Raw genomic sequence first — 15,832 nt, 5'->3', positions numbered from 1 at the left:
CGACAACCTCCTAGCCATTCGAGCTGCAACACTCGACCCCCAACTCTACAACCAATTGACATCGACCACAGACTGCAAAACCTTCAAAAAGAAATAAAAACCCTTCTATTCAAAAAACACATCAAACCGAACTAACACAATCAGAACTGTCCCAAGCATCACCTGCAACTACTCCATATGTACTTCTGATGTCATGACAATTCAGACATAATTTATGTTATGTTACGTTTGGAATATAAGAAAATTTTCACTGCCTGTTTCTATTCTGACCATTTATTCCGTTTCATGGTCATTACAAAAAATATTTTTTTACATGGGGGGGTGTCAAAAAATGATGGGCCCCGGGTGCCACATACCCTAGGTACGCCACTGCTGAGGACTTTTGTTAAGATTATTCTATCTAGGCTTCTGTCTAGGAGAAAAGAAGAACTGGATGTATAAAGCCAATACCAGGGGTGCCCAATACATCGATCGCGATCGATCGGTAGATCAGGAAGGCAATGTGAGTCAATCGCGGAGCCCATCCCGGGCTCCGTGATAGACTCGTATTGCCATCCCGATCTACCGGGCCGATCAGCCTTCCTCTCCCCGACGTCAAAGACGCCGCCGCCGGGCATCCACTTTAATCTGTTTTTTGTCATTTCGGAGGGAGTGGTGGGGGGGGGGGGGGGCGGTGGCGGCGGTAGCAGCCTGAAAAAGAAATCATCCTGGCCAGGGTCAGTGTCATGATCCGGAGCTTCTACCTCTTCCAGCATCCTTCTTATCTGGCCCTCTCCCTTCTACCTGCATCCGGCTACACCCCCTGCTCCACGGCTCTCTTTGGCAACTCGTCAGCAGCAACAAGCTTCTGACGTTGGGGTCTACCCTCTGCGAGTCCCGCTTGTTTCAACTTCCTTTTTCCACAAAGGTGGGACTTGTAGAAGGTCGGCCTTGATGTCGGTAGCTTGTCTTGATCACCGTTGCTGACGAGTTGCTGAAGTGGACCACAGGGCAGGATGTGTGGCTGGATGCAGGTAGAAGGGAGAGGGCCAGATGCAGGACTCGTGGGTGAGGGAGGAGAACGAGAGAGAGAAAGAGAGAAGGGAAGGAAACAAAAGGAAATATTTCATACTGGGCTGGGCCGGAGTGGAGGGAGGGTGGAAAAATTCTGGCTACAAGAAAAGTGTGGAAAACTGAAAATGGAGATAGTGACACAAAGAAGAGAAAGGGTAAGCAGGACCTACTGAATAAGGATAGAGATACAGAGGAGACATGCTGAAAGCAGGGGTGGTGGTGGTTTAACACAGAGGGAGAAATCCTGAAAAGGGGTTACATGGGTTTACAGAGGGAGACAATGCTGAAAGAGGCTAGATTGGCACATAGAGGGAATAATGCTGAAATGGAGGGTTGATGGGGATACAGATGGAGCAATGCTGAAAAGGAGGAGAGGAGATAGGGACACAGAGAGGGAACAATGCTGAAGGGAGGTAGTGCTGAAAAAGAGGAGGTGAAATAGAGACATAGAAGTAATGCTGAAAAAAAGGGGGGGAGATAAAGACATTGAAACGGCAAATGGTGAACATGGGGTAAAGACAAGGACAGAGACAAAAGAAGATTCTGAAAAAGTGGTGAGATAGGGATATAGGTGAGATGGACACAAAGAAGGGTGATGTTGGAAAATAGGTTGAATGGTAATTCTGACAGACACAGAAGGGAAATGCTGGATCAAGGAGAGATGGGGCTCAGGCTGGATGGAATGGGGAGAAATGCCTGGTTGGCCTGGAACTTACTCTTCTACATCAGAATTGACATTGGGGAGCGGAATGCTGGTCAGCGCGACACTTCTGCAGGGAGAGCTTGGGGGCTGTTCCCCGATGGCAGCGGCGGCAAACTGAGTGGCTTGGGGGAGGGCAGGGAGAAAGAAAGAAAGGGGGCAGGCAGGGAGACAACAAAAAGGGGGAACAGGGAGACAGGAAGAAAGGGAGGCAGGGAGACAAAAATAAAAAGTTGGGGGAGAGAATGAGGTCTGGAGGAAAGGAAACATACAGGAGGCTGAAAGAAGGGAAGAAAGATTGGATGCACAGTCAGAAGAAGAAAGTGCAACCAGAGACTCATGAAATCACCAAACAACAAAGATAGGAAAAATGATTTTATTTTCAATTTAGTGATCAAAATGTGTCCGTTTTGAGAATTTATATCTGCTGTCAATATTTTGCACTATGGCTCCAACCGCAATAGCGTTTTTTAGCGCAGGGAGCCTATGAGCATCGAGAGCAGCGCGGAGCATTCAGCGCAACTCCCTGCACTAAAAACTGCTATCACGGTTTAGTAAAAAGGGAGGGGGTATATTTGTCTATTTTTGTATGGTTGTTACTGAGGTGACATTGCATAGAGTCATCTGCCGTGACCTCTTTGAAAAAAAACCTGGAATATGAATGATAATTAACATTTTCTCTGCCTTTCAGTGTGCTTTGTGTTTTTTTTTTAATTTCATTGTTGGTAGATCATTTTGACTTGGTCATTTTAAAAGTAGCTCGCAAGCCCAAAAAGTGTGGGCACCCCTGGCCTATACAATAGAATTTCTCCAACAGAATCTCTCTCTTGGCCTCTCACAAACAGACCTAGCTACCACCCCCCAAAAAATGTACATTTGGCACGTTTTCTTCTTTTCTGCATTCCCTTTTTTCTCTGTCTGGATTAACCAAGACGCTCCTGGGAAAATCTCTTATGTACTGCAAATCAATTTAAATAAAACTGTCAGTCACTGAAAAACCAGGGAATAAAGGATTGTTCTTATTTACTTTGGATTTAGCTCATGCTTTTGCATGGATAGGTCAAGGCAATGAACATTTCCATACAGTATATATTTCCCTGATCCAGAGGGCTTATGCTCAGGGAGGGCAAAGTACATATCAGGCATCCTAAATTTCATAGTTTTATATGTACTTAGATTGTACCACTTTTCTAAGGGAAAATAGGCACATACTTTCCCTTGGAAATTAGTCCATGAGGAAAGTAGACATACACACGTAGGACAGGCAAACAGAAGAACACCTCGCCTCAGGATGCAAGCAGTCAAACAGAAAAGGCAAGGGAGGTGTCTTTGGGACCACTATATCAAATAGAATAAAACCTTGGTTTACGAGCATAATTCATTCTGATAATGCCATTGTATAAGTTTCTGTTGAGGCCTCATTTGAACATAAGAACGTAAGAATAGCCTTACTGGGTCAGATCATTGCTCCATCAAGCCCAGTATCCCGTTCTCACGGTGGTCAATCCAGGTCACTAGTACCTAGCCAAAGCCCAAAGAGTAGCAACATTCCATGCTACCGATCCAAGGCAACCAGTGGCTTCCACCATGTCTTTCTCAATAACAGACTATGGACTTTTCCTCCAGGAACTTGTCCAAATCGTCCTTAAAACCAGCTACTGGAATACTGTGTGCAATTTTGGAGACCCCCCCACCTTCAAAAAGATGTAAATAGGATGGAGTCGGTCCAGAGGGCTGATATAAAATTGGTTAGTGGTCTTTGTCATAAATCGTTTTGGGACAGACTTAGGGACCTTAATATACAGGTATATACTCTGGAGGAAAAACGGGAGCGAGAGGATATGATAGAGACTTTTAAATATCTCTGTGGCAGTTAATGGACAGGAGGTGAATCTTTTTCAAATGAAGGACTACTCTGGAAGGAGAGGGCATAAGATGAAGTTAAGAGGTTCAGGAGTAATGTATGAAAATACTTCTTCACAAAAATATTGCACCCTCCAACAAAACAAACAAAAAAATCACCTTTCTTTCCAAAAAGGGAGAAAAGACCTCAGTGTCTAATAGGGGCTTTATAAGCTTCCCACATAGACAGGCTAGTTTTAAACAGAGTTTAATCCTAGCAGACACATCCTTGGTCAAAAAACTCCCAAATTACATATGAAATTCTATTCTTAATTTTTCTTATGATTTTCTTATAATTTTCAAATTTTTCTTCGTATTTTCAAAATTAGTCTCTCATGTTAAACAATTGAACAGTTGTTTTTCAAAATAGAAGTCACTTATCTGAGTATTGGTATTCAAGTGTAGTCCTGGGGTTAAGAAAGCAGGAAAAACTGTTCCATGGAAGAAAAGCTACCAATCATCCAAGCTAAATATTCTTCCAAAATATCCAACAGGGCCCCCTGTTTCACAAAAAATGCTTCTTCAGGGATTTGCTGCAAAACATAAAGAACAAATTGTAGAAAGTTTCAAAATAAAAACAACAAAAAAACTTTGGAAACTTTCTACAATTTGTTCTTTATGTTTTGCAGCAAATCCCTGAAGAAGCATTTTTTGTGAAACAGGGGGCCCTGTTGGATATTTTGGAAGAATATTTAGCTTGGATGATTGGTAGCTTTTCTTCCATGGAGCAGTTTTTCCTGCTTTCTTAACCCCAGGACTACACTTGAATACCAATACTCAGATAAGTGACTTCTATTTTGAAAAACAACTGTTCAATTGTTTAACATGAGAGACTAATTTTGAAAATTCGAAGAAAAATTTGAAAATTATAAGAAAATCATAAGAAAAATTAACAATAGAATTTCATATGTAATTTGGGAGTTTTTGACCAAGGATGTGTCTGCTAGGATTAAACTCTGTTTAAAACTAGCCTGTCTATGTGGGAAGCTTATAAAGCCCCTATTAGACACTGAGGTCTTTTCTCCCTTTTTGGAAAGAAAGGTGATTTTTTGTCCTGTTTTGTTGGAGGGTGCAATATTTTTGTGATTTATTTTGGGCATCCTTTTCTTGAATTTTTTTGATATGTTTGAAAATACTTCTTTAAGGAAAGGGTGATAGATGTGTGAAAGAGTCTCCCGATAGAGGTGGTGGAAATGAAGATTGTATCTGATTTCAAGATAGCATGGGACAGGCATGCAGGATCCCTTAGGGAGAGAAGGAGATAGTGGATGTTTTGGGATGGGCAGACTGGATGGGCCATTCGGCCTTTATCTGCCGTCATGTTTCTATGTTTCTATCTGGCAGATCTCAGTTAAAGTAACAGATTGCAATGATAGATGAAAGATTACCAGCAGTAGGTCAGCACATTCTTGTTTCTGTGCCTTCAGAACTCCAGGGTGAATCCCATCAGTCGTTTGATGTTGTCCTCTTTAGTCTGTCTGCTTTAATTCATCCCTGCTCTTAGGTATCCCTTCTGTCATGAATTTATTCTGCTCTGTTAATAAAAATACTCCGAAAATGGAGAATGAAAAAGGAGGAAATATTTCCGCCAGACCACACATGTCTCGGAATTGTCATCTCTTATTTCATAAATCTGGCACTACCTGCAAGAAGGCGATTAGTCTTTTTCCAGCTTCTCTCAGAAAGAGTGCATGGACACAGCGAACACAGCCAGTGCCGGGTCAGCTTTTTATCGCTGATAAGAGAGCGTCTAAACCTGCAAAACCGTTGTTTCAATAGCATTGCACATTGTACAGCACTGAAAGCTTTTGGTAATCTGGCATGAGATTTTTCCCACTCTGTAAATTTTTAATTTATTTTTCAATTTGGTATCAGTGAGTATTGTTTGCTTAGTATGGATATGTAAGAATTTTATGTATGTGCTAATTGTAAGCTGCCTAGAATGGTTGGATAATGTGGAAAAATTTTTTTTTTTTTTTTTTTTAAATAACCTGTAACACGTTCTGAGCTCTTTGAGGAGAACGAGATAGGAAATAAATTAATTAGTCCCTCCCTTTTACAAAACCGCAAAAGCGGTTTTTAGCACATGCCGGCGTGTTGAATGCACTGGGCTGCTCCCGATGCTCATAGGAACTCTATGAGGGGCGGGAGCAGCGCAGAGTATTCAGCGTGCTGGCCTGTGCTAAAAGCCGCTATCACGGTTTTGTAAAAGGGGGTAAATAAATTTTAAATACAGCGTCATTAGCTTTTGGTTGATTTTAGAGTTCAATGCAGACAGGGGAGATGGGGATTCCTCAATGTGTGCTTCTGTTAAGACAGGTTATTTTACCACAAATGGTGGTATTTTTGCACAAGGTCTCATTGTGTAAAAAGGGCCCCTGTCCTAAAATAGCACGATTTGTGGTACAAAGGGCCGTTGAAAAGTTTTCAGCCCAACCAAGACACTTTTCATTTTAATGATATGAAAATAAATGAAAAAGTGTCAAGAAAGGTGTGGAATAACTTGTAAGTTTCATGGCTCCACATCATTCTTTTCTTGGCTGGGCTGAGAACCTTTCAGCGGTCCTCATATTGTGATGTCATAATGCCTCATTCCACCAATGCCTAAGAGCCAACCTCATTGGTGATGTCACAATGGCTTGGTTTCCCTACACTTGTGCCCATTTGCTCAATGCATTTGCCTCACTGAAACAAAAAGTGTCAAGAAAAGTATGGAATAACTTGTAGGTTTCATGGCTTCCACAACATTCTCTTCTCAGTTGGGGTGACAATTTTTCAGGAGCTCCTTGTATTGTGATGTCATAATGCCTCCACCAATGCCTAAGAGCCAATCTCATTGGTGATGCCACAATAACTTGGTTTCCCTACACTTGTGCCCATTTGCTAGATGCATTTGCCTCATTGAAACGAAAAGTGTCAAGAAAAGTGTGGAATAACTTGTAAATTTCATGGCTCCACATCATTCTCTTCTTGGTTGGGCTGAGAACTTTTTAACGGCCCCTTGTAAAATAACCCATCTTAACAGTAGAAAACAATGATAACTTTAACGCATTAATGGAATTAGTGCACGCTACATGCTAGGTTCCCAATGGGGTTTGGCACATACCATGTGCTAATTGCATTACAGTAAACCCCCGTGAATTCGCGGTTTGCAAATCGCAGACTCAGTAATTCACGGTATTTTCCGACCGCTTCTTCCTGGTACTAAAGTTATGGTTACACCAATCAGGAGATGCTTTGACATGCTCTCTGGCGTATCAAAGCAGCTCTGATTGGTGTAACCATGACTTTAGTACCAGGGAGATATGGTTGGAAAATGTGCCCGGCTTTGTAAGTACAATTTAAGCACCCGCCAGCGCCCCAGCTGCCCTCTCCTGCCTTTGATCAGCTGAAAAACCGTATTCGCGGTTTTTATTAAATTCACGGGTGTTCCTGGAATGGAACCCCCGTGAATTTCGGGGGAATACTATAATGCACATTAAAGTGGTAATGCTCCTTGATGAATTCCCCCTTAGTGCTCTAATCTAACTCATAAGGCACCCCAGTTTACCTTTCCCTATGACAGGGGTAGGCAATTCCAGTCCTCGAGAGCCGGAGCCAGGTCAGGTTTTCAGAATATCCACAATAAATATGCATGAGACAGATTTGCATCTCAAGGAGGCAGTGCATGCAAATCCATCTCATACATATTCATTGTAGAGATCCTGAAAACCTGACCTGGCTCTGGCTCTCGAGGACCGGAATTGCCTACCCCTGCCCTATGATGATCTTACATACTTCTGTTAGAATCTTACATAAATTGCATAATAGATATTTTTACATTCCTCCACCCAAACTAGCCCATCTAGAATCTACTAGGTTTAGAGCAGTGGTTCCCAAACCTGTCCTGGGGGACCCCCAGCCACTCAGGTTTTCAAGATATCCCTAATGAATATGCATGAGAGAGATTTGCATACCTGTCACTTCCATTATATGCAAATCTCTCTCATGCATATTCATTAGGGATATCTTGAAAACCTGACTGGCTGGGGGTCCCCCAGGACAGGTTTTGGAACCACTGGTTTAGAGCCTTTTTCTATGCTGCACATCTAATCTGAAAATAGATTGATAATTACCCCCCCTAAAAAAAAAAATAATAGAGAGAGAGATGGCACTATGATAAATATGTGAAAGAAATAACAAAAAATTAAATGGAAAACATTAATGAAATTAAACAATTTGCTATGTACAGCCCTCAGTTTCAATAACTCCAGCATTGGTGTGGTCCGACTGAGTCCTGTTCATGATTATTTTGATATAAGTTTATCCATTCAGACACAAGGAAGAGCTCAGGCAAATTTCAGATTTCAAGGATTTTTAATACATATTAACAAACAATCCAGAACCAACATATTTTTTTCTTTCTTTCCAGGAAAACCTAAATATTGAGGAAGCTGCCCGATGCCTGGTGAAATACATAATGGCACGTGAGAATGACATCATACCGTCTGTAGAACCCGATATTATAAAGCCTCAAATGAATTCTTCCAAGATTGCAAGTTGTTCAGGTTGCTTCAAATCCTAGGAAGCTTTTTCCACTCAACAATACATCAATTAAAAAAAGGAAAACAATTGAACTGAGTTTGCAGCTTTGCAATTCTTCCCTGAGTGTTTCTAAAACGGAGAGCAGCAACAGCCTGGGTTATTTTAAATTGTCTTCTATGTTGGATCTATGGGGGGGAAAAAAAATGTTTAATAAATCGTGATTTCAGCTCTTGTGATGAAGGTCTTCTATGTGGAATTTAACTAAAGTACAGTACGTATTGTAATGACATGAGAAATAAAAATTATATTCAGAACGTTACAAAACCCAAATGCTTCAGCCTCACTATTTACAGGATAAGAACGTCATAAACCAGCCATGATCTGTGAGAATGAAGGGAGTGAGTTGAAATGGGCAATGGCTGTGGGAAGTTTACTATTGGTCAAGGAGCAATGGCTTTTACTAAATACCCCTCTTCTACTAAGCCATGGTAGAGGTTTCTACCACGGCCTGGGGCGCTAGGGAAAATGCTTAAAGTACCTGTATGTTCTACTGTAGATAATGTGGATAGGTAGGGACTATCTCAGAATATATGTCGGCCAAGTCTCTTCCCTGAAGAAGCCCTTTTTCTGGAAACTAAAATCTTGTTAAAATGTTTATTTTATTTTTATTTTTCCTCTAACTCTACTCTTCACTTCTCTATTACCCTCCAGGTACTTTAGTTAGATTGTGAGCCTTCGGGACAGTAAGGGAATTTTTCAAGTACCTTTCCTATTTCTAATCTTAATGTATATTTTCTGTAAACCGCTTAGAACCTAACGGATGTAGCGGTATATAAGAAATAAATTACATTACATTACATTACATTACATATATGCATATGGTCCCACATACAGTAGTCATTTACCTCATTGACCAAATACTGTTTGTCTCTTATTCACAACCAATTACAAAAGAATATAATGCCAGAGGGAAATAACTAACTCATTGAGAAGATGCAAAAAACAAACAAAAACCTAGAAATGTTGATTTTTTTTTTTTTAGACTCGTTTCACATATTCATTTTAAAAAAACTCAAACCAGTGTTAAAACATTTTAACATCCTCAATAAACTAGATAAACACTAACAAATATATATCCCAATCCAAAACCTAATCTAAAGAATATGGACAAATTCATACATCCAAATAAGAAGACCTAAGATTTATAGGCCTCATAAATTTTGCAGCATGTACAGATTTTTTTTTTTTTTAAAAGTAAATAAATCTGACAGATTATGTGAACAAGACTGAAGTATTCAGTGGTGTGTACGAAGAAGGCCATACAGGAAAAAAGCTATCCACATCCATCACTCACTGAAAATCTCAATGCCTTCCTAGTCATGGCAAGTGACAGTTCTTAAATTTGTGCAAGAATAAGCAGAAATGGAGGACAGCTATCAAAAAAGATGTCAAAAAAGACACCTTTCTGATCGAATGTGATGTGGAGGCCTCTTATTCAGCGGAATGTTTGCCGTGCCTACATTTCCGATGAATTTTAGAAAAGTCCATTAACATATTAATTTACAACACGATGATCCTTTCAACTCACAAACACACCCTACAGTCAGTCCTATCTCGTCTAATATAATTAAAATGTTCTTTGAGAAAAAAAAAAACCCATTTGTTTATGTTCTTGAACTCATCAATGATTCAAATTATCTTGAGTTTTTAAATGATGTATGTACGACCTGCGTCAATTACAACAGCTAGAAAATATAGAGTTCCTTTTATCAAACTGTGTTAGAGCCTTATACCGCAGGCCGGTGAGATAAATACTCTATAGCTCATTGGAATTGAATGAGCGTAGGAGCATTTACCTCGCCGGCCCACAGTAAAAGGCTCTACTGCAGTTTGATAAAAGAAGCCCGTGGAGACTATAATGGACTATAATGTCTTCTTGAGATAGTCAGGATAAAGCCTGCCATGCTGTTCTACTCCTTGCAACAAGGCCTCACGCTCCACTGGGTCTTTGGTGAAACCGGTGGCAAAGTCAGTTATCGATTTAACACCTCGCTCGGCTATGTCATTAACTTCATTGTGTTATCATGTGAGACGACCACTAGAGGCGCCATTTTGGAGCCAGCAAAGGACTGGGCAGGAGCAGCTGAGCATCACTTCTACCTGAAAAGCCTCCTGGACCCCTGGAGGACCCCCCACCCTGAAACACCAATGAACGCAGTATGGTGGGAGAGGGGGGAGGAACACAAAATGAAAGAAAATAGAAAAAAATAAACAAAACCAGTGATTTGAAAATTTAAAAAAAATGATTTTATAGTAAGTAATTTCTAGGATATGAAAATATTAAATATATGAAAGACCCAGAAATATAAATATATATCTCCCCAAAGTGTAAAAATTGACCACCAGGCCAGGTTTGCAAAACGGATGCCAATATGAGAAGTGAAATTAATATGAATAGCCTTTGTTTGTATTTCAGTTATGACTTCGTTCTGGCATCCTTATACTTCAACACACGGAACAATGAAGGTCACAAAAGCTATTTAGCTGATAATGTATTATGACAAGGTGATTTGAAAGGCAAAACACATTGGCATGGCTACATTGTTAGTTCTGAATGATTTTCCATTCAGGGTGGAAATAGCTGCAGTTTTACACTAGCTGCATACAGAATGCCTTTAGTTTGTGGCCGTTCTTTATTGATCATCTTTAAGGCCGAAGACATTCAATAATGAATAAATGTTTTTATGCTTTTATTCTTCATGTGCTGCCTGTCGCATTGTAAAATGCTTTGAACTAAAATGAAGAGTGGAGGTAGCGTCACACAGAGCCCGATAAACATTTGTTGAAGGGGGGTGATCAAAGCAGTGCCGAAAACTCTCACTTGTTCAATGAGTCCTAAGAAAATAAACTACGGAACAAAAAAAAAAGTCCAAATTCTATAAACGGCGTCCCGATTGTAAGCGGTGGTAGATGTCCTACCACTGTCTAACCAGCCAATCAGGACGCAAGTTAAGCCCCCCCCCCCAAAAAAAAAAACACTGAGTTAGGCTGCCCATATTAAAGGTGTCTTTCACGGTTAAGGGAGATGTGTAGGGACTCTTAAGATCACTTAAGATCACTCAAGGCTAGGCGTGGGCATGGTTTCACCCAGGATTGGCCTTGGGAGAGCTTAAGTGGCCCTAGGCGTCTCCCTAGGGCTGCGATAGGCACCTGAAATGTAGGCCATTGAATTGCCGGCCTACATTTCAGTTAGATACGGTCACTAAACTGATCGTAGCAAGGAAATCTCCCTGCCATGATCAGTTGAATGGCCATGGCAGGGAACCCGCCCTTGCCCGCGAAGTCGGCTGGCACCCCTTAAAGCATCCCCCAGCAGGAAGAGTGCCCAATTCCTCCTGTTGCCTCCCTCTGAACCATCCCTCGGCAGGAGAAGTTCCCAATTCCTCCTGCTACCACCGCCAAAACATCCCCCAACCACCCCTGTGACAACTCCCCTTCCAGGACCCCTCATCCACCTGGAGACCTCACCTGGCATCCCCCCTAACAGGAATACCACCCCTGTACCTTTACCGGAGGGAGGCATACAGCTGGAGGAAGGCTGTGTCGGCTGGCAGGCCCACTACTGAAAACTGGCTGGCCTTCCCCTTCCTGGTGCATTCTGGGATGCACTGGGGAGGAGCCTAAGGTCCTGATTGCCTCAGATGCCTAAGGTCCCTCCCATGTGGGGTCCTTAGGCACCTGAGCCATTTGAGGTCTTAGGCCTCCTTCCCAGTGCATACGTAAACCCCCATGGGAGGTGTTTTAGGTATCTAGCCAATCGGAGTCTTAGGCCACTCCCAGAGCATCTCAGGATGCACTGGGAAGGAGGCCTAAGACCCCAGCTGGCCCAGGTGCCTAAGGCCCCCTAAGAGAGGTTCCTTTGACATCTGAGCCAATCAAGGCCTTAGGCTCCTCCCCGGTGCATCCCAGAATGCACCGGGAAGGGGAAGCCCACCATTTTGCAGTGGTGGGTCTGCTAGCCGACACAGTCTCTCTCCAGCTGGACCTTTATTTTAAAAGGTATGGGGGAGTGGGGGTGGTCTTCTTGTTAGGGGGTGCTGGGTGAAGTCTCCAAGTGGGTAGGGGGCCTTCCTGGAAGGGGGGTGGGCACCAAGTGGCAAGGGGATGCTTTGAGGGAGATGCTTTGGGGGATGGCAGGAGGAATTGGGCACTCCTCCTGTCACGGACAGTCAGGGTGGTGGTTTGGGGGTTCTGGCAGGATGGAATGGGTATCCCTTCTGTCAACCAAGTTGCAGGGCGGTTCTCGAGTTCCCTGCTGCTGCCGCCGCTCAGATGATCGCATCAGGGAGATTCCCTTGCCACGATCAGCTCAGCAGCAACGCGATTCTCTAAATGGCGCCTGTGACATGGACGCCAGTTATAGAATCGGGGTGGTTAGGCGGGGTTAGGTCAGACATGATTCTGCATAGGACTCCCGCGTGTATTTCTCAAAAGTTGCTTAGGCGGCTGCTGAGACCAGGCGTCCTATACAGAATCAGACCCTAGGTGTATAGTTCTCAATGGAGACTGCCCCAACTTTGTAGACTGGGCCGAGAACTTTCCAGCGGCCCCTTGCTACGACTCTAGGAGTTGATGTAGCTGTACCCAACATACTGCTTAGTTCCTGGCTCAGTAATAAGTATAGAACCAGACTATAGTCTGTTGAAAAACACATCTTTCATCTTTCATCCGGCATCTCTCCCTCCTTCCCCACCACCCGAGTCCACCATCTCTCCCTTTCTTTTCCCAATTACCCTCCTATCCAGTATCTCTATCCCTCCTCCACACCATCCCTTGTGTCCAATTTCTCTCCCTTTCTGTTCCTTCCCTCCCTAAATCCCATGGTCCATTATCTCTCTCCCTCTCCTCTATTTTCAGACCTATTATTTCTTCCTCCCCCCCCCAAAGTTTGGCATATGCACGTCTCTTTGAACACCCCCTTCCCTCCGTGTACTTCTAAACCAGGGTCCCCCCCAAAGGCCTGTCCCCCTTAAAGGTCTGCCTGTCCCCCCCTTGAAGGCCTGCACCCCCCTAGAAGGCCTGTCCCACCTCCTTGAAGGCCTGTCCCCCCCCTTGTAGGCCTGTCCCCTCCTTGAAGGCCTGCCTGCCTGTCCCCCCCTTGAAGGTCTGCACCCCCCCGAAGGCCTGCACCCCCCCGAAGGCCTGTCCTCCCCCCTTGTAGGCCTGCCTTCCTGTCCCCCCCTTGAAGGTCTGCACCCCCCTGAAGGCCTGTCCCCCCTTGAAGGCCTGCACCCCCTTGAAGGTCTGCACCCCCCGAAGGCCTGAACCCCCCCGAAGGCTACAGACCCTGGGGTCAATCAAAGCAATTTAGCCAGCCAGAAATGGATTCTGAATGGTTAAATCGCTTATTCAGGGCTGACCAGTCATATTCAGCAGCACTTAATCAGATCTTGCTGCTGAAAAAGTCTGGTTAGCACCCAACGTGAAATCAGCTATTTTGGGGATGTTTGGGGGTGGAGTCAACACTTAACTAGCCAATGAAATTGCATAAAGAGGATCGCACAAAAGTTAGTCCCATCGATATGTGGTTCGTCGGAACCGGTTAAACGTTGAATATCACACTTAACTAGGGTTACAAGACGTCCGGATTTCCCCGGACATGTTCTCCTTTTGACGTCACTTTGTCCGAGTTTTGAAAAGCTTCCCCAGAAATTGTGTTGGGCAAGAGGGCATTCACAAATGCGCAGATGCCACGTGATGATGTCACGCATGAGTGTGCATGATGTCATCGTGTCGCGTCCATGCATGCGCGGATGCCCTCCTGCCCGACCAGAGCAAGCAGCGGGGCCGGGGCTAGGATGGGATTGGGGCAGTACTGGGGCATGACAGGGCGGGCCTAGGGGCGGGTCTAGCGGTCCGGATTTTACGAATGTAAAATCTGGCAACCCTACATTTAACTGGCTATGTTTTCACTGGTTTTCACTGGCTCTGTATATCCAGAAGTTCAAACCTGGATCCCAGACATGGCCCGACTCTGAATTTCTAGGGATAACGCCGATGACAGACAGCAAAATGCTGATCATGGCTGGCTGAATATTAGGCCCCATATTTATCTACATTTAGGAGTCTTCTCTACACTTTCCCCTCCCCATTCGCGGTTTCACATAATTGCGATTTTTTTGGAGGGGGGGAGGAGGGAAAAAAACCCATATTTTTGTCTTCCCCCCGGCATCCCGGCCTTACCTGGTGGTCTAACTGGTTTTCGGGGCAGGAGCGATCTTCCTACGCTCCTGTCCCGTGCAGATAGCCATTAGGAAATGGCTGTGGGGAGTTCCCATAATCTTTCGAGAGACCACCAGGTAAGGCCGGGACGCCAGGGGAAGGCGGAAGGGAGGCGGGGGTGGGTCAGAGCCGGATATTCATGGTTTTTTGCCATTCGCGGACCGGCTCTGCCCCTATCCTCCACGAATAACGAGGGAGAAATGTATTTCATACATGCTTTATTCAATTCTGTTACTATTTTTGACTCCACTGTCCCCACTAAACTATTTCTAACAGCCTTTCCATTCTGATGTTGCTCCTGAGCCTTGCCCCCAGGAAATCTCTTTTTTTTATGGGGGGGTGGGGGTGGTAGGTCTTCCACCTAAGGGTTAACCTTATTTTGTGTCATCACCCCATTTTTTTAAGACTTCTTTCTTCTGTAGTCAAGTTTTGTTTATAGAAAACACGTGTATGCAGCATAAAACGTTTGCTGTGACATTTAAGGGAGATTTTATTTTTTATGTTTTTATTAGGGCTACAGAAAATTTTAAAAGTTTAGGCTTTGCTTGATCATATAAACCCAGAGTTGTCCCTGGAAGGCAAGATTACCAGACGGAAAGTGACCTATTTTGGACATGTGATGAGGACAAATTCACTAGGAAAGGAGGTGCTACTCGGAAGGCATCAGGGAAAAGTATACCACAAGATTTATTGATGTTAAGGGAGCGTTTATTTATATGGAGCCAATCACTGATCTTGTCAAGTTTATTATTAATTTCTTGTATTTCGTTTATTTTTGAAGAGTCAACAGGGTGGAGTAGTTGAATGTCGTCTGCCTATGCGAAAATTGTAAAAACCGATGGACTGATCTAGGGTGAGAAAAGGGAGATAAAAATATTAAATAGTAAAGGAGAGAGGATAGCATGGGTTTAGCACGCGCTAAAATTCTGCGTGCGCTAAAAACGCTATCGCAGCTTTGTAAAAGGAGCCCTTAGAACAGGGGGCGCCCAAAATGTCGATCGCGATCTATCGGTCGATCGCAGAGGCAATGCCAGTAGATCGCTGAACCGGTCTTCTCCCTAGTGTCTTTAGCATCTTTTAGCCGGGCACTCTGCCCAGCTAATTTAGGTGAGCACCCAGCTGTCTTGCTCAGATGACATGTTTCCCCCTCAGCGTCCTCCGTTCTTCCCTGTGGACCTACCACAGCTGAAAGTTAATTACGGCAGGCTGCAGAGCAAACGTAGCAGCCTGCTGTTGGTCTCTGTAGCACATTCCCTCTGCCGCGGTCTCGCCCCTGACGTTACAGGAGGTGAGGGACCGCAGCAGAGAGAACATGCTACAGAGGCCGACGGCAGCCTGCTACGTTTGCTCTGCAGGCTGCCGTAATTAACT

At 43.8% G+C, this 15,832-nt stretch overlaps 1 protein-coding gene and 1 long non-coding RNA gene across 3 annotated transcripts in view; one reads left to right on the top strand and one right to left on the bottom strand.

Moving 5' to 3' along the window:
* The window catches only part of RAB38 (RAB38, member RAS oncogene family), a 65,458-nt gene extending 57,221 nt beyond the window's left edge, over positions 1–8,237 (top strand). Inside the window, exon 3 of the mRNA XM_033950633.1 lies at positions 8,067–8,237. Coding sequence (XP_033806524.1) covers positions 8,067–8,219 — 153 coding nt within the window. The 3' untranslated portion in view covers positions 8,220–8,237. The remainder of the gene's footprint in view (positions 1–8,066) is intronic.
* The window catches only part of LOC117363212, a 119,417-nt gene continuing 111,819 nt past the window's right edge, over positions 8,235–15,832 (bottom strand). For both annotated transcript variants that reach the window (XR_004539996.1, XR_004539995.1), the window contains exon 4: positions 8,235–8,364. This is a non-coding gene — a long non-coding RNA (uncharacterized LOC117363212). The remainder of the gene's footprint in view (positions 8,365–15,832) is intronic.

The sequence above is a fragment of the Geotrypetes seraphini genome, chromosome 6 (genome assembly GCF_902459505.1).
Source record: "Geotrypetes seraphini chromosome 6, aGeoSer1.1, whole genome shotgun sequence".
Taxonomy (NCBI): domain Eukaryota; kingdom Metazoa; phylum Chordata; class Amphibia; order Gymnophiona; family Dermophiidae; genus Geotrypetes; species Geotrypetes seraphini.
The sequence above is the reverse complement of the archived record's forward strand: the minus strand, read 5'-3'. Positions and strand labels throughout refer to the sequence as shown.